This window comes from Bos javanicus, chromosome 6 (genome assembly GCF_032452875.1).
Source record: "Bos javanicus breed banteng chromosome 6, ARS-OSU_banteng_1.0, whole genome shotgun sequence".
Classification (NCBI taxonomy): Eukaryota; Metazoa; Chordata; class Mammalia; order Artiodactyla; family Bovidae; genus Bos; species Bos javanicus.
In genome coordinates, this window is record NC_083873.1 from 83,812,890 (window position 1) to 83,831,548 (window position 18,659).

The window sequence follows — 18,659 nt, forward strand, 5'->3', positions numbered from 1 at the left end:
ATAAAAAACCATAAGGATACCTGACTATGTAAAAGTTTAGAGGAAAACACTTTTCAGTTGGACCAATTCACTTACTGAGTTTAGAAGAGTATATGACACAGTTTTTGGAAAAGGAAAAGACTAAAGGACTTCGTAAAACCTTGGTAATTTAAATTCTGTAGATGAGTATGTTATCATAAAGTATCCTCTTCCATACCGAAAGGTATATGTCTGTATGTTTTCCTTAATACAGGTTACCATGGAATAAGCCTCAATGAAAATGTGATAAATGGAGTGTGAAATTTGATGTGACAAATACTTGGAATATATTTTCTATTTATCTCAGCTGTGTTCTTAAAACTATATTGAACTATATAAAGACACTGCTTTTGTGAATCAAAAAATTTGAATATTGCCAATTTTATAATAATTCAACCTATTACATGTACATTTCATTAATTTTTACATGTACAACTTATTACATGTACATTTCATTAATTTTTTTCTCTTTCTTTTCTATAAGGTAACAAAAAATTGATGCTTGTAAACAAGAACTTGTTTACTAGGAAGATGGTTTGACTTCAAACTTCTCTTCAATGTAAAGTTCCTAGAATGAGAGATGCATGGCCTTTTGAAGTTGGCAGGGAATTTGCAAATCATCTATTGCTGTTTCATTATTAAAAATGTGGAAATTGTAGGACAATATTTTCTTTTAGAACCTTCTGAATCTAGGAAAGACAAGCATTCTAAGTAGGTAGAGATTTCTTCTTTGATTATTAGCAGTATATTTAGTGATAAGGTTAGAATTTGGATTAAGATTCTTTCCTGATCTCCAGAAAGAAAATTAAATTATATAGGACTCTCCAACTTTGAACTCTCACTTATCTTCCAGCCAAAATCTGAGATCACTGTAGTGATCAAGACAACTATCTTGATTCACAAATGTAAAATTATGGTTAGTTAATAAAAATTTAAAGGCAAATGAACTTCATTTCTGTTATTATCTGAGTTTTCAAAGATGAAGATGGGTTTTATTGACTTGGAAAGTAGTTATCTTCTGTTTGAGTGCTTTGTTTGTGTGTGTGTGTGGGTATTCCTAAATTCAAAAGACAAATTAAATCTTGTCACCACTCAGATTCTTTAAAGTATTCTCTAGAAACAATGTGAGACATATTAAATTCCACTTTCTTAAAGTGTTATTATATGAAGTGTCTGTTGCAAAATAGAGTCTGTTGGGTCTTAGGTGGGAGGTGGCATGAGGAATAGAAAAACATTTAGATTTCAACAACATGCCTATTTTTCCTGAGTTTTATTTATTCACCAAGTGTATCTTGAATCCACATTGTAAAAGACCCTGATGATAGGAAAGATTGAGGGCAGAAGGAGAAGGGGTGACAGAAGATGAGATGGTTGGATGGCATCACTGACTCAATGGACATAAGACTGAGCAAACTCCAGGAGATAGTGAAAGACAGGGATGCCTGGTATGCTGCATTCCATGGGATGGCAAAGAGTTGGACATGACTTAGCAACTCAAAAACAACAACAATTTTTAAGCCACTCAGGTGTAATAATGGTATTGAAGATGATTTATCAATTTCATAAAGTGTGACTTAACTGGTGAGTTTTACTTAAAAATTGTTTCCTTGAAGGGATGAAATCAGGGTGTGTCTGTGCATTATTTCTCATATATTGTTAATGGAGCATAAGGAACTGAGCAAGTTAACATGAACATAAAATATATTACTTGGAGCCAAGACCAAACATTTTTAGTAGACTTTTTGTTAATTAAATCATAGGGATTAACAGTCACAATTTAATGAAAAAGATTTTGGGAGTTCTCTTACAGTTACATTAAATATTAATGTGAATGCATAAAGCAAACAGTTATTAATTAAGTTATATTCCGACCTCTATTAAACTGTTCACCTAGAATCTAGATGTTGTCAAGATGTGAACACCAGAAAACTTGTTTAAAAATCTGGATCAGGCCTAATGGACTTGTTAAGGCATGCATTTTGGAGTAACAGAAATGACTATAATATGTGTGAGAACATTTATCTTTGTGTGCTAATCAAAACTTATCTGTCCATCTGTGTGTGCCATGGAACCAGTCAGCACATTTTTTTGACTTTTGGGCCAATTGCTATCTAAGCATATGGTGTTGCTAATCAAAAAAAAAAAAAATCTCCTTCTGTTCTTGTTTCTATCTAAAATATTAAATCATACCAGTAAAAATGTATAGCAATGAAGCACTTTATATTTCAGTGATCAAAAATTAAGACTTAAACTTTTATCTATCACTTCCTATAGGTAAAATAGCATATTATAAATATAACATTAATGTCTCTGTATCAACACACACCATTAAATATATATATATATAACTATCTTGTGATCTTTCAGTTTTCAAAGTGAAGTTATCTTAAAAAGTAAAATGTCCCAATTTTGCTTCAGCAATTTATACATACACTTGTCATGCATGTTTTAACTGTGATGAAAAAATTTCTCACACAGAAAAAAAACCAGACTCTGATGATTAGAATTTATCAATCTTAATCATTCTTGTTTTTCTTTGATTTGGAATATACTTTGTTCCTATTTCCATAAAAAGTTCATTTTTGAGAGTTTAAAATATGAATGAAGCTACTTTAATGAATTTGGTCCCTTCAGAAAGTTTCCCTGAGAAGTGAGGGCAAGCCCCCCTGTTGCCCAGCCCCCAAGCCCACCTGTTCTGCAGTGGTGTCCATGCCTGCTCTCTCTGTGGAGGCTGTCCTTTTGCCATCTTCTCCCTGAGTGCTGTGCAGCTCAGTCATTCTCCACCTATTTAGCTTATGAGATTCTGGCTACTATGTGTTTTATGATAATGATGTAATGATAATACTTAGTGCTCATACAACTTTGCATCTTCAAAGCACTTTCTGAGCATTTCCTAATTGTACATTAGTAAAACTATTTCATAAATCATAAATACTCAACACAAGTAGAGGCAAAATTTAAAACTCTCAGTCACTGTGATTGAGGAAGCAATAAGGTCACCTGGTTTGAGAAGGACAGTCTTTACCCAGTTCTGTATTGGTGAATCTGAAGACAGCAGCTGCCCTTATTCCCTTCAGTGGTCCCCAACCTTTCTGGCACCGGGGACTGGTTTTGTGGAAGACAATTTTTCAACAGCTGGGAGGGGGTGATGATTTTGGGATGATTCAAGGGCATTATATTTACTGTGCACTTTTTTTCTATTATTATTACATTAGCCCCACCTCATATCATCAGGTGTAGATCCCGGAGGTTGGGGAAACCTGTACCTAGATTGCATCAATTTCTTTATTGCTTTTGGGTGGAAGACCAATGGCTCTCCAAGTTCTAACCCTCCACTAGAATCTTAATGTTCTACAACTCATAACTCTTGTCTCCTTAGACTCATATCACCCTCTCATGATTTCCTCCCTGACATTTTTACTGCTAACCTAACATTAGTATTCATTAAAGAGTTTTCCATTCCCTGAAGTCCAAAAGGTGTTGATTTTTTTTTATTAAAAGTATATATGGCTCCAGTTTCATCCACCTCATTAGAACTGATTCAAATGTATTCTTTTTAATGGCTAAGTAATACTCCATTGTGTATATGTACCACAACTGGAGTCTATTATACAGAGTGAAGTAAGCCAGAAAGAAAAACACCAATACAGTATACTAATGCATATATATGGAATTTAGAAAGATGCTAACAATAACCCTGTGTACGAGACAGCAAAAGAGACACTGATGTATAGAACAGTCTTATGGACTCTGTTGCAGAGGGAGAGGGTGGGATGATTTGGGAGAATGGCATGGAAACATGTATAATATCATGTAAGAAACGAGTTGCCAGTCCAGGTTTGATGCACGATACTGGATGCTTGGGGCTAGTGTACTGGGACGACCCAGAGGGATGGTATGGGGAGGGAGGAGGGAGGAGGGTTCAGGATGGGGAACACATGTATACCTGTGGTGGATTCATTTTCATATTTGGCAAAACTAATACAATTTGTAAAGTTTAAAAATAAAATAAAATTAAAAAAATAAAAGTATATATGGAATAACCAGTAAGTTTTCTGATTTTTAGATATCATTCTGGTTCTTAGCAGCCAATTTAGATAATGTTGTGGAGACTAGATAGGAAACATTCTGATGTTTAGCCACTTGGAAGAAAAAGAATTTGCCAGAGGCCAGGGACCAGCAGGAAGGGAGAATCCAGTTGCTCTGGGAGCAAAGGCTTCCTTGGACAACAGTCTTTGTTAAAGAAACTCAAACTTATAGGATCAAGTGGAAATATTGTTCCACATAGACCCTGCCACTGTCCATGGGGTTGCAAAATAGTCAGACATGACTTGGCAACTAAACAAGAATGGAGATTTGTGAGCTTTTGCTCTAGTCTGTATATTCTCCCTGACAGGCTGGCAGCAGGGTAGATTTACAGAATTCTCCTCATCTGGAGGAGATCTTGCTGGGTGCGCACAGTTCTTGCAAGGTGGGTGCTATTCTGACAGGGCTCACACTCTAGATTAGGAGTGCTAGGCACAGCCTTTCTTCACCCGGCCCCTTCCCATCATCTTGGATTCCAGCGTTGTGCGCAGATTCTGCACACGTGCCAAGTGGTCGGCTTGGTGGTTCTGTGCTGGGAATGCTAATCCAGCGTGTTAGGTGTAAGGCCTCTGTGTGGGGCCTCTATGAGCAAATGAAACTAGACTAAGCACAAAGGAAGGTCGACCTTACCGCCTAGATTCCATCTTATTTTTCCTGTGGGCGTTGCCGGAAGTACCAGAGGTAAGCGTTACCCTAAATTTAAAGGCGTTTCATTTTGCAACTAATGTTTCCTGAGTCAGGTTTGGGAAAAAGAATGAAGTCACCGTCAATTTTAATAACAATGCCATGGCAATCCACTCGAGTATTCTTGCCTGGAGAATCCCATGGACAGAGGAGCCTGGCAGGCTACAGTCCATGGGGTCACAGAGAGTCAGACATAATTGTGCGACTAACGATGACTACTACTGCTTGCTGAGTCTTCTATAGAGAAAAGTTTTAGAGAAAGGATTATAAAAAGCTTCAGCGTTTCAGAGGAAAAAAATATTTTCTTTTCTGATAAATGCTATAAACCAAATGGAGATTTCCTTTTTAAACCAGAATAATATAATTATACAGACTTTAACATCTGTGGGATAATTTTAAAGGTTTTTTTTTTTCCTTTTAATTAGTCTAAGTGGGTGATAAACACATATCTTATGAGCCAATGTTGATGAGTTCATGAAATTGCTCTTACTGTCAAAAGTAGAGAGAAAGTGGTACATTTACGGTTGAAAAGAAACAGGGTTGCATCCTAAGCCTGTTCAGGACAAAAAAATGTTAGTGAAATTACCTTATAAGGATGGATAAATCATCATGAAAGGATCAAAATGCAGTTTTTTTTTTTTTTTTTCAGGTGGCCCATAATAAGTATGAGAGGTACTGAGTTAGGACAGCATTAGAACTGAAAGGCACACATTGTAGAAAAAAGTACGGTAGTTTAAAAGTTATAGTAAAACACTTCTGGCCAACTCACTTGAAACGCAGTTTACCAATACCTTTTGTCCCTGGTGGCTCAGAGGGTAAACTGTCTGCCTGCAATGCAGGAGATGGGGGTTCAATCCCTGGGTAGGGAAGATCCCCTGGAGAAGGAAATGGCAGTCCACTCCGGTACTGTTGCCTGGAAAATCCCATGGACGGAGAAGCCCGGTAGGCTACAGTCCACAGGGTCGCAAAAAGTCAGACCTGATTGAGCGACTTCACTCTGTACTTTCAGATTCCCTGTTTCATTGCACTGACACTTATGGAAGCTTTAGTTTTCTTTTCTTGCATGGAGGGAGTTTTGTTGGAGGCAGTGGCTAAATGGAGTTCAGGGTATGTGTCAAGTCCCTGGCACTGTCTATACTTAAAGGAGTCAAGGCCAAAAACAGAACATTTTTTATTATAATGAGAAGTTTGTTTAGATTTTAAGGCAGAGGCAATTAGTAAAGCAGAATGAAGTGTTCAAGAAGCCTTCTCAGTTCAGTTCGATCAATCAGTCGTGTCCAACTCTTTGCGACCCCCATGAATTGCAGCACGCCAGGCCTCCCTGTGCATCATTAACTCCTGGAGTTTACTGAAACTCATGTCTATCGAGTCAGTGATGCCATCCAGCCATCTCATCCTCTGTCGTCCCCTTCTCCTCCTGCCCCCAGTCCCTCTCAGCATCAGGGTCTTTTCCAATGAGTCAACTCTTCACATGAGGTGGCCAAAGTATTGGAGTTTCAGCTTTAGCATCAGTCCTTCCAAAGAACACCCAGGACTAATCTCTTTTAGAATGGACTGGTTGGATCTTCTTGCAGTCCAAGGGACTCTCAAGAGTCTTCTCCAACACCACAGTTCAAAAGCATCAATTCTTAGGCGCTCAGCTTTCTTCACAGTCCAACTCTCACATCCATACATGACCACTGGAAAACCCATAGCCTTGACTAGACGGACCTTTGCTGGCAAAGTAATGTCTCTGCTTTTCAATTTGCTATCTAGGTTGGTCATATCTTTTCTTCCAAGGAGTAAGTGTCTTTTAATTTCATGGCTGCAATCACCATCTGCAGTGATTTTGGAGCCCAGAAAAATAAAGTCTGACACTGTTTCCACTGTTTCCCCATCTATTTCCCATGAAGTGATGGGACCAGATACTGTGATCTTCGTTTTCTGAAGGTTGAGCTTTAAGCCAACTTTTTCACTCTCCTCTTTCACTTTCATCAAGAAGCTTTTAGTTCTTTTTCACTTTTTGCCATAAGGGTGGTGTCATCTGCATATCTGAGGTTATTGATATTTCTCCCGGCAATCTTAATTCCAGCTTGTGCTTCTTCCAGCTCAGCGTTTCTCATGATGTACTCTGCATATAAGTTAAATAAGCAGGGTGACAATATACAGCCTTGATGTACTCCTTTTCCTCTTTGGAACCAGTCTGTTGTTCCATGTCTTGTTCTAACTGTTGCTTCCTGACCTGCATATATGTTTCTCGAGAGGCAGGTCAGGTGGTCTGGGATACCCATCTCTTTCAGAATTTTCCACAGTTTATTGTGATCCACACAGTCAAAGGCTTTGGCATAGTCAATAAAGCAGAAATAGATGTTTTTCTGGAACTCTCTTGCTTTTTCCCATGATCCAACGGATGTTGGCAATTTGATCTCTCGTTCCTCTGCTTTTTCTAAAACCAGCTTGAACATCTGGAAGTTCACGGTTCACGTATTGCTGAAGCCTGGCTTGGAGAATTTTAAGCATTACTTTACTAGTGTGTGAGATGAGTGCAATTGTGTGGTAGTTTGAGCATTCTTTGGCATTGCCTTTCTTTGGGACTGGAATGAAAACTTTTCCAGTCCTGTGGCCACTGCTGAATTTTCCATATTTGCTGGCATATTAAGGTTCAGCCATGTTATTAAGTGTGACTCTAGTCTGTTCATTTTTATTGCTACACTGTATTCCATTGTGTGAAAAATAAGATTTATTTGTCCATTTTACTGTTGAAGGACATTTGGTTGTTTCCACTGTTTGGCTGTGAAGAATAATACTGCTTTGAATATTCCTGCACATGTGCAACCATTTCTAGAGTGTTCACTTTGGAATAAAGTTGCTGTATTGTAGGATATGCATATGATACTCTTTGTTTGATAATGTCATTTTTTTTTTCACGTTAAAGAAATTTACACTCTCCCATCCTTACCAATGAGCCCCTGGCAGCTCAGTTGTAAGGAATCCACTTGCAATGCAGGAGAGGTGGGTTTGATCCCTTTCTTGGAAAGATCCCCTGGAGAAGGAAAGGACAACCTACTCCAGTATTCTTGCCTGGGAAATCTCATGGACAGAGGAGCCTGGTGGACTACAGTCCATGGAGCCACAAATGAGTCAGAATATGGCTTAGTGGCTAAACAACAACATCCTTACCAATTCTTGATATCGTCAGACTGTCCAGTTTTATCCATTGGTACATGTGTGGCTGTGATAAATTACAGTAGCTTTATTTTACATTTCTTTTTTTCTAATAAGGTTAAACCCTCATCTTGCATTATCATCCACTTAAACTTCTTTTTTTTCTGATATGCCTTTTCAATCTTTTTCCATTTTTCTTTTGAGTTATCTTTTTCCTTTTGATCTGTAGTCATTCCCCATGCATTCTAGATATATGGTATCTGTTATGTATATGGCAAATATCTTCTCACTCTGTCATTTTGACTTTTTTATTCCTTAATAGTGTATTTTGGATAGAGAGTTCTTAATTTTAAGAAAATCAAATTTAACTTCTTTCATTTAAATCCCTTTCTGTTGTGATGCTAAAATCATTCCATCTTCTTTAGCTTCTTTAGATCAAAATATTTCTTGATCCTCAAGGTATTTCCTTCCATTTTCCAAAAGCTATATTTCCCACTCCCTCTTCTAGTCATCCAGCATGGTTTTTGTCCCCCACTTCCCTGAAACTGTAAATGTCATCAAATAGATATTTCAGGTCTCAATCTCTCCCCAGAGCTACAGATATGTATTTACATTTACAGTTGTTTACCTGACCTTATTATTTGTATATTTAAAATGTAACAGATTCAGAAAGAAATTGTCAGTTCTCCAACTCTGAGCAAAACTTACTCCTCTCAAATTTCATCTCAGTGATTCAGACTCCTAATTTGAGTCAACCTTGATTTTTTCCTTTTCCTCAGCCTCTAAATCTAGTCTATCAGAAACTCTTGTTGTTTCTCCCCACATATATTTTCTGAATGGCATTATTTTTCATCATCTTCACTGTTAGCTGTTTAATCCAATCAGTCCCATCTTTTCCTTCGATTACTGCATTAGTCTTCATTAGTCTTCTGACTGTATCCCTTCTTCTCTTGTCCTCTTTACCTTTCTCTACAGAGTAGCCAGTGTAACCAAACGAGGTTCATTTGCCTGATGTATAGCAAGCCAAATGCTGAGACCATGGAGTGTTGCAACAGAGAAAGTGTTTATTTGTTGTTGAACCCAAGTTCCTGTGCTTGATGCACAATGGAACCAAACAAACTGAAACATTGGAATTTGGGGCAGAGAAAGGCTAATTGCAGGGGCCATGCAAGGGGTATGGGAGGCTCATGCTCAAAACACTTAAACTCCCCAATAGTCTTCAGGGAAGAATCTTTAAAGGCAAACTTAAGGGGAGGGCTGCAGGATGCATGAGTTTCTTCTGATTGGTTAGTAGTGAGGTTATAGGGTGGTGGTCCGGGAATCTTAATCAGCAGCCTTCTGGTTCCAACCAATCTGAGGTCTACATGCTTGTGCTCAGCCTGAAGTTACCAGTCTTCATCTGGGTCAGCGCCTTACTTCCTGTCAAAGAACTCAAAGAAAAGTATCAAATTGTTGTGTATATAATTTAAAGAGGAACTAATTTTCTTATTTATCATTACACTATGGTTTCTTGGCTGCTTTTCCTTTGTTTTTGCTTTCACTCACATTCCTAATTATTAGCAGTTTAAATGTGCTCTTTGGAACTCAGGGAAAGTCTTTGAACAAGAAACAGAGGGGACAAGGAAGTACTTTTGTTCCCAGGAGGACCCCATAGGGTCTTGCTCAATATCAATCTCCTCTTTTCTTTTAATCTCCTCTTTCCTTAATAGGTATGGGACAAGAAAGGGAAAATAGTTTTGGATAGAGAGGTTAATCATAAATTTGGCAGAGGAACTCAGCTTCAGGGGGTCTTTGTTTCATATTCATGAGATGGCCAAGTGAGAAGATGGGAGAACAAAATATTAAATTGGACTTCCCAAAGGGAAGGACTTGGGATAAGCAAACAGGGTGGTCTGAAGTGCAGGGAGAATGGAGAAAGATGATTGGAAATAAGAAAGAGATAAGGTAATTGTGTTTCTGCACAGATATAACTAAGCTACAGCCTTCATCATAGAACTCATGGTCATAAAATGGTGGTGTTGGCATCTTCTGAGGATGGAGCATCTGGCCCTCTGACATCAAAATGTCACTAAGTGGTCATTCAGGCATTCCAGGTTGGAGGGTCTGCCGTCTCCACCACTCTTAAGCAACTGGAGCTTGATCTGGACACAACTTGGGAAAACATTGTATTGTTTGGATTACATGCCACTTGGAGGACATACAAGTTTTGTAGTAGCAATTAAAACGAATTCAATCAGTGAAGGTAGGTTCCAGGTTTAATAGATCCAACTGATGATTAACCTCAGTTTCACCAGTGTAGACTTCAGAAAATAGAAAAATTTTAAAGACTTTTTTTGATGTGGACCATTTTAAAGTCTTTATTGAATTTGTTTTAATGTTGCTTTTGTTTTATATTTTCTGGCCTCAAGGCATATGGGATTTAGCTCCTTGACCAGGGATCAAACCCATGCCCCCCTCATTGAAAGGTGAAGTCGTAACCACTGGACTGCCAGGGAAGTCTAGAAAGTAAAAAAAAAAAAAATCATCTAATTTCCTTTCAGAATTTTACCTTTGCATTTATTTCTTCAACCTCCCCTAACACCAGTCTTTTATTAGTTTCACTCCAGTCATGCTGACTTTTTGTGTGTTAGTCACTTAGTCATGTCTGACTCTTTGCGATCCCATGGACTGTAACTGGCAAAGCTTCTTTGTCCGTGGGATTTTCCAGGCAAGAATACTGGAGTGGGTTGTCAAACCTCCTCCAGGGGATCTTCCCAACCTAGGGATCAAACCCATGTGTCTTAGGTCTCCTGCATTGACAGGTGGGTTCTTTACCACTAGTGCCACCTGGGAAACCCCTTAGTGTTCCTCAAACCCGTAAACTTGAAATCACCTCAGGACTTTTGCATCTTCTTCTGCTTACCTTATTCTTTCCTTGAAGTTGACTCAGCTGGCCAACAATTTTCCTGGCAAATTGGAAGTGCTCAAAATCTATTGGCAAACAAATCGATGAGTAAAAAAATGAATGACTCATTAGATGGATGAATTTTGCAAGGAAAAAATCATTTATTAATACTGTATCAACAGATTTTATTGCATAAGTACTTCCAGTCTAACTTGTGTGATTGGAGGTAGGAAAATCCTGAGCTTTGTTTGCTTTTTAAATTAATTTCTCATTTAGTTCAGTTCTCTTTTTCACCAGAATGGCTTTCTACTTAATTTGAATTCTGATCAGTGTGATTTCTTTGCTCTGGATAATTTGTTTTGATCCTGGTGAATTTAAAGTTTTGCTTCATCATGAGAGAATTTGGAGATGAAGTGATATGTGACAGGTGGAATTCTTCAAATGTCTCTTCATAAAGATATGAATATTTGCTAAATATTTTGAATAATCAAATCTGCTAAAGAAGTACTTTCCTTTATAGTTTTCAATAAATAGAAACTAGTATGTTTATGATTATGTGAAGGCACACACACAAACATGAAAACACACCAACACTCTTGCACAAACACATTCCCTTGAGACTTACTCTAAATGACCAGTTTAATATTGTCCTCATTGGGAGCAGCCAGGAAGTGTCAAACTAGATGCTTGCTTAGTTATAGAGCTTGATTATAAGGCAGTTGAAAGTGCCAAGACTGTAGAGTCTAATTGTCAATTCTCTTGTTGAAGAACCAATTAAGTAAATTGTTTTGGATTGTCTTTCATAAACCATAACTTTCAATAAATACTTAGGCAGAGAAGTGTTTTTAAAATAGTTTATTTGGAATAATGTGTACCAGTACTTATTTGTACATTTCACTGAGAGTCAGTTAAATTTTCAGCTTCTATAAAGTAAATGATTTCACAATTTTACATGAGTAAATACAAGACATTTTCATCATAATGCATGTAGTTGTTCTGACATCCAGGTGTCATGAATTGGCTTTTAAAAGGTGGACGCTCTGACACATAGATGATCATGCTAGAATCCCATAAAAATTCAGTAACATTCATAATTCATATTACATAAATTGCTGTGCCATTAAATGTTAATACATTTTATGCATGTTCTTTGGATGTGCATCTATTAAAAGAGGGAAGGAAGGAGATGGGGAGAGGGAGGGATGGAGGGAGGGGGGAGAAAGAGGGAGGAAAAAGGAGAGAGAGAAAAGTTTCTTCACTAAGATAATTGTATTGAAATAAAGCTATTTACCCTTTTTATTTTTACTTTTTTGCAAAGCAATCCTTGCTATTTTTTCCCTCATGACTTTCATTACTTGAGTTTAGCTACAGAGGATCCCTAAACTTTCAAAAATAACTGCCACTGGTGATCTTTAGATCTTAAAGTTACTCATATTTAGTTGTTAAAAAGCAACGTGTATGTACACAATTGTAAGTTACCTGAGAATGTTGTGTAGGTATATTTACTCAGTTTCTCTATGGAGGGGACAAATTCTCTCATTCACATAGATGAAGGTATTTTAAATAATAGTTATGAAAATTATAATTCTTTGGTTCTCTGATGAGGAGTGAATATTCTAGTTTGGATTGTTAAGTGCCTGAAATTCATTGGTTAGTTCTCATGGGAGCATGTTGCTACAGGATAATTAAGATTGCTGTGTGACTACAGTGACTTCATACGTAACTTTTAGGACTCACACCTCATATAAAATATTAAGTAACCAGAAATTTTAAAAACTAGTATTTTTCTTGCCTCACGGTATTCTGTCCTGAATGTTATCTACAAGTTTTTCCTTTGCAAGTTTCTATACTTTGCCCCTTTCTCAGCTTCGATGAGGTTTCCTTAGAGGAAACTCCTCTGGTCCTGGAGACTTGTGCAGTTGCCTCTAGTTTTCACTCTCTGGGTACCTGCTTTTCTCACTAGTAGTACTTAGGTTATCACAAGTATAGCATAATTGTTACCTCTGTGACTAGTTTATTATGTTTCCCCTGGCATATAGCCCCAGTACTATGCAACATTCATGTAATTTTCTTGAGAAAATATAAACCCATAGTAACAGAGAAAGATTAAATAGTGTGAAACTTAAAATAGAACACTTAGTTTCTTTTGCAGCTGGAAAGTTTTAGAATTTTAGACAGGCATGTCTGCATTCAGACTCTTGAACCAAGATGTATTTATTGCACTAGATACCAGTTTGTTGGGTTATCCAGTCACGGTAGGCTGTCACTCTAGTGTATACTCCTGGTTTATCTGGCAGACCACATTGATACCCCCAGCTTACTATCCCCACGATGAACCAGTGTTGCCGTGAGTCTTCTTGTACTAGAGGGCCACCAGAGTCACCCTGAAGGAAATAGAATGAAAGATTATTTAAACTTGAAGACAACCCCAAAGTATGAAGAAGTTTATTCCTATGATAGTAGAAATCACATACACAATGACAGAAAAGTTAGTCTTACATTTCTTGTTGAAATGCTATATACTAAGTCATGCAAAAATTAAAAAAATCCTCCAAGTACACATGTTGTTCCTTCAGCAAGTGTAAGAAGATGAGAAGCACATCTCCTAGACTTCACCAGCCTGCTACCCTGACCAGGCTCCCCTCCTTCAGGGGGTTACCCCTGACTTCCACCTTTCTTCCCCAGTGTCACCCCTTCTAGCTTTGGGCTAGATTATTTTTTACTGCCAGTGTTCTCACACCCTGTGTATATCTCCTTCATTGCTACTTCTTTATTTTATACAAGCACATTTGCATGCCTTTTGAATTTACTCCCACCGAGTCAGCTCCCCTCATTGTAGCAGTTGCACATCTCTGCAACCCTCACTGCATTTATGATATTGTTCAGTGTCTATTTTTCAGGCTATACTGTAAGGTTTATCAGGGAAGGGAGGCATACATGTTCTGGACACTGCTATTCTCTAAGCTTCTAGCTCAAAGGGAAGGCTAAGAAAATATTTATTGAATGAACATGTTTTTAGAAATCTCATTTATCTTCCTATTCATAGCATAATGCATAGTGTTTCATGTATAGTATTGATATATCAAAAATACCCTTTTGGTGAATAATAGAAAAGAAATTTATATGGCAATGAGTAAAGCATTCCTTATGAAATGTTTATGAGCCACTTATAATATTGATAATAAATCAACCAACTAAATATTTTTACATGTATTAGTCCATATGGAGAGAAAAATTGGTATATCTTCCATGTTGCATGATGAGTTAAGTCTGAGGTTCTTGAATTGGTCTAGGTTTTAATCCTCTACTTAATAACTATATGATTTCCAGTAAGCCACATAACAGCCCTCTGTATTTCAGCTTCTTCCTCTGTAAATAATAATTTTATGTGTTTAATAGAGTTTAACACACCTAGCACTCTGAGTACATCCTGCTAAATGGTCAGTACTAATAAAAGTCAGCTATTATCACCAGCTATGCTTATAGAATAGTTTGGTATTCATTTGACTGCTCTTAGTAGTTAGTTCTTCCATGAGTGCTTTATTACTGGTTTATATGGGGAGAAATTTAGTGTCTGAATCACCAGCTTGCATGACAGTCCCTGTGTGGAGCCGATTAGCTCCTGGCTCCTTTAGATAATGCATATGTGCTCCAGTTTGCCAGTTCTCAGCACTTTCCCATCACTGTGTTTTTCTGCTGTTTCTTCTATAGTAAGAGATTTCTCTACAAAACATGTTACCAAGAGAGGGCAAGCAAATATTAAACTAAGAGGGACTTAGTTTAATAGATGCAATGTTTCCTATATTTGGCCAGCTCTACCGCCTCACTGAACAGACATTTATGCCTGTGTTCTCTCTTCTAAACCATACACCTGCTGAGCTCAAGTGATGTTGTATAAGTACAAAGACTGGCACATAGAAATTAAGTGATGCAATTCAAAAAAATGAATGAATGAACAAAAACAAATAAGATCTCATAAATTCTTACATAAAGTGCTACTTTGAGACATAAACTCTAGGCATTATAGTATTTTAGCTGAAAATCAGTGAGGCCCAGAATGGAACATGCAGGAAAATTTCATATAAGAATCTGTAAAATCTAGACATTTAGGGTGAAATTATGTTGTATCTCAGATGGTAAAGGATCTGCCTTCAATGCAGGAGACCTGGGTTCGATCCCTGGGTTGAGAAGATCCCCTGGAGAAGGGAATGGCAATCCACTCCAGCATTCTTGCCTGGAGAATCCCATGGACAAAAGGAGCCTGGCAGGCTACAGTCCATGGGGTCACAAAGAATTGCACACAACTGTGCAACTAACGCTACTATTACTACTATGTCTGTCATGGTAAGACATGCTAGTAAGTGCTTATAAACTTGAACAATGACATGGATAAGGTTGTCTTGAACTTACCTGGCACGCGTCCACTCCACCTTCAGGTAGTCCAGCACATAGCATTCCAGACAGGACGGCTCCATTATAACCAGCTGGTGCGTTACATACAGTATTACTTATTATATTGACCCGTCCTTGGTTTAGATCTGAAACTGTGCTGCCTATTAAGTATAAAGGGAGAAATAAAATGGACTTCAGGGTAGATGAATTAATGAAACTATGGTGAATATAGGAAAGAATATTTGTACTCCAAATATATCTCTTATTCAGCAAAGAAGGCTACTGAAGATGTCCTAGGAGTCTTTTCCTTAGCAATGATTTCTGCATTAGAGACAGATAACCCCTTTACATACATCAGTATCTTTGTTTTGTTTGTTTTATTTTAGCTTTGTCATATAGTGCCCCTTAGGGAAAAGCGTCTGCTTCCTTAAAATAGATTAGTAGACTCTGAAATGTCCACTGAGTGATTCTGAATTAGAAAATTACATGTTGAGTAACCTTTAATCTAGTAACAAAAGAGTAACCAATCTGGTTTCAAGGCTAAAGAATGAATTTATTGCATATTGATGTTTCTTCACAATGGCATTGCCATTTTTTCTTATTGGCACAAATTTTATCTATTATACCAAATTACTTTGGGCCATGGAAATACAATGAACTTTTTTTTAGGACAATGAGGCTTTTGTTTTATTCCTTGGAGAGATGGTCTACAACATGGATAGAAACATGCACATATTGTTAATTCTACTCTTCCAGTCCCTAGCTGATACTCTTGTTTTCCCTTTGGTCATATTTGCTCTTTCATGTCATCCTTATTTTTTATCTGATTTTATTCACTTCAAAAACAAGTGTGAAAAACACTTGTGGACACATAGAATTTCTTGCTGTAAAGGCAGAATTTTATTTCATTTCAGAATAACTTAAATGGCTGGTAATACCTTAAAAGTTGTTAAAACCCTTGAAGGATACCTATCCAAATTCTATCTTAAATTTTTAAAATTTTCCTTTTAGGGGAGCCACTTGAGTCCTTATAGAGTCTCTGGATCATTGGAGAACTCATATTTTTTTGTCGCTTCCTTTCACATTTCCCTATTACTATATTTGAGAATTCCCTATAGTTTCTAGGGACAGCACTTTCTTTGCTGAGGAAACTCTTGTTAGAGCTTAGGATGATCAAACTGTAGGATAGTTCTCTCTGTAGAAACCTGCCTTTAAGGTGTCCCTTCATTAGAAAAAATGCATAGTGGCAAGTACCAGGAGATACAGCTGTTGTCTTTGTTTTGATTTTTCCTGAGATACTTACCGCTATAACTCTGAGATCCCCATCCTGTTACATAAGCAGTGGAACCAGGTGAAATGGCCTGGTTAGCCTCTGGGAGACACACTGTATGAATATATCTGTTAAAGGTGACTTCTCTGTCAAGTTGTACGAGTGCAATATCGTTTTCATGAGTTTCAGGTTTATAATTGTCATGGATTAAAATCTTCGTTACTCCTACTCTCTGTTGAGGAGATACTGTGGAAGTACCAAAGGTGGCAATCCATTGGCGAGGATCAGAGTAGCTAAAAAATATGAAAACATGCTATTTGAATAGAGAACTTGTGAGAATTTCAAATGTTTGGATTTTGCGTTTGTCATCCAGCCCTGCCCCCCACCCCCTCCCAATCTAGGAACTATTTAATCGACATTTCTTTGGGATCTATTTCTGTAACTCTTTACTGGCACAATGATCATTGGTCTAAAGAAACATAGAAATGCTTTAGCAAACATATTGTGGGGTGATGAACATCCTGGTATTCTGTTATTCCAATGAGGATATCCTGGTACTTTGATGAACACTAGTTTAGCAAAACTTTTCTTTTATTTCTCCCTTTTCTACATCCTTCCATTTAAGCAACTAAGAAGTCTGAAACAATGTTCACTTTAGTTTTAACTGATTCCTTCTGTTATTTTTTTTCCTTTCCTTTAGGTAGAAGCTCCATTTAAATAGTAGTGATGAATGAGCTCCTTGTCTTATCAGTGGATAAATGATTTTTCTGTACTAAATATGTTGCTTGTTGAAGATTTTGGTGCATATGTTTGTGTGTATGAATACAGAGAGAGAGAGAGAGCACTAATATATACAAAATGTAAGGCATTATCTTTATGATCTAGGAATAGGGACTTTTTGCCAAACTCCCAAAATACAAACTGAACAGTTAAGAAGAATGAATTTCATGAAATCAATATTAAGTGTGCCGTACATAGAGCGCAAACTAATGGTTACTAGGGGGAGAAAGAGGGGGAGTCACAAGATAGAGCAGGGATTAAGAACTATAAACTGTTGTGTATAAAATAAATAAACTATAAGGATATATTGTACAATACAGGGAATGTAGCCAATATTTTATAATGAATGGAGTATAACCTTTAAAAACTGTGAATTACTATGTTGTGCACCTATAACATATAATATTGTGCATCATCTATACTTCAGTAAAAAGGTCTGTAACATGCTTTTGAACTGTGGTATTGGAGAAGACTCTTGAGAGTCCCTTGGATTGCAAGGAGATCCAACCAGTCCATTCTGAAGGAGATCAGCCCTGGGATTTCTTTGCAAGGAATGATGCTAAAGCTGAAAATCCAGTACTTTGGCCACCTCATGCGAAGAGTTGACTCATTGGAAAAGACTCTGATGCTGGGAGGGATTGGGGGCAGGAGGAAAAGGGGATGACAGAGGATGAGATGGCTGGATGGCATCACTGACTCGATGGACGTGAGTCTGCGTGAACTGGGAGTTGGTGATGGACAGGGGAGTTGGTGATGGACAGGGAGGCCTGGCGTGTTGCGATTCATGGGGTCGCAAAGAGTTGGACACGACCGAGCGACTGAACTGAACTGAACATTAAAAAAGCAAATCAATTAAAAGATATATAAAACTAAAAACAAAATTAACTGCACCATAGATATATTTATCAGATGAATGAAAAACCATGAGAAAATACTTGCAATGTTTAACATCTAAAATTTTTGTAGAATAAACAGAATTCTATAAGCCAACAATAAATGGAAAGAGAACCATTATAAAATGAACAAAAATATTAATAGGCGTTTATGGGAGGAGAAGGCCAAACAGCCAGTAGACATGAAAAATACTCAAACTCACTAGTAAGTGGAGAAGTGAAAATTATAACAGTAATGAGCATCTAATGTATATTCACAAGAATAGAAAAAATTAAAAAAGGATAATATTGTGTTGGTGAGAAAGAAGTTCAAACTCTTTTGCATTAAATGTGAAGATACAAAATTCTGGAAAGCACTGCAGTGTATTTAGCACACTGTATATACACTTCTGGGTGCATGTGTCAAAGAAATTCTTGAAGGTTTATTTGTTGATGTTCAGTCTCTCAGTCATGTCTGACTCTTTGTGACTCCATGAACTGCAGCATGCCAGGCTTCCCTGTCCTACGC

General features: G+C 37.4%; 2 protein-coding genes across 6 annotated transcripts in view; both read right to left on the reverse strand.

The window, feature by feature from the left end:
• The window catches only part of LOC133249607 (transmembrane protease serine 11C-like), a 67,855-nt gene extending 65,091 nt beyond the window's left edge, over positions 1 to 2,764 (reverse strand). The window contains exon 1 of the mRNA XM_061420327.1: positions 2,709 to 2,764. Within this exon, the coding sequence (XP_061276311.1) occupies positions 2,709 to 2,764 (56 nt within the window). The remainder of the gene's footprint in view (positions 1 to 2,708) is intronic.
• A 6,209-nt stretch (positions 2,765 to 8,973) lies between these two features.
• The window catches only part of TMPRSS11D (transmembrane serine protease 11D), a 62,819-nt gene continuing 53,133 nt past the window's right edge, over positions 8,974 to 18,659 (reverse strand). The window contains exons 8-12 of one of the 5 annotated variants that reach the window (XM_061420322.1): positions 16,512 to 16,771; positions 15,227 to 15,369; positions 13,047 to 13,200; positions 10,835 to 10,902; positions 8,974 to 9,351 (exon numbers count right to left, since the gene is read on the reverse strand). In XM_061420322.1, the coding sequence (XP_061276306.1) occupies positions 9,337 to 9,351; positions 10,835 to 10,902; positions 13,047 to 13,200; positions 15,227 to 15,369; positions 16,512 to 16,771 (640 nt within the window). In that variant the 3' untranslated portion in view covers positions 8,974 to 9,336. Of the gene's footprint in view, positions 9,363 to 10,046; positions 10,431 to 10,451; positions 10,691 to 10,834; positions 10,903 to 11,656; positions 13,201 to 15,226; positions 15,370 to 16,511; positions 16,772 to 18,659 lie in introns of those variants that run through there. The other 4 variants (XM_061420321.1, XM_061420319.1, XM_061420318.1 and 1 more) reach the window with 4 other exon arrangements.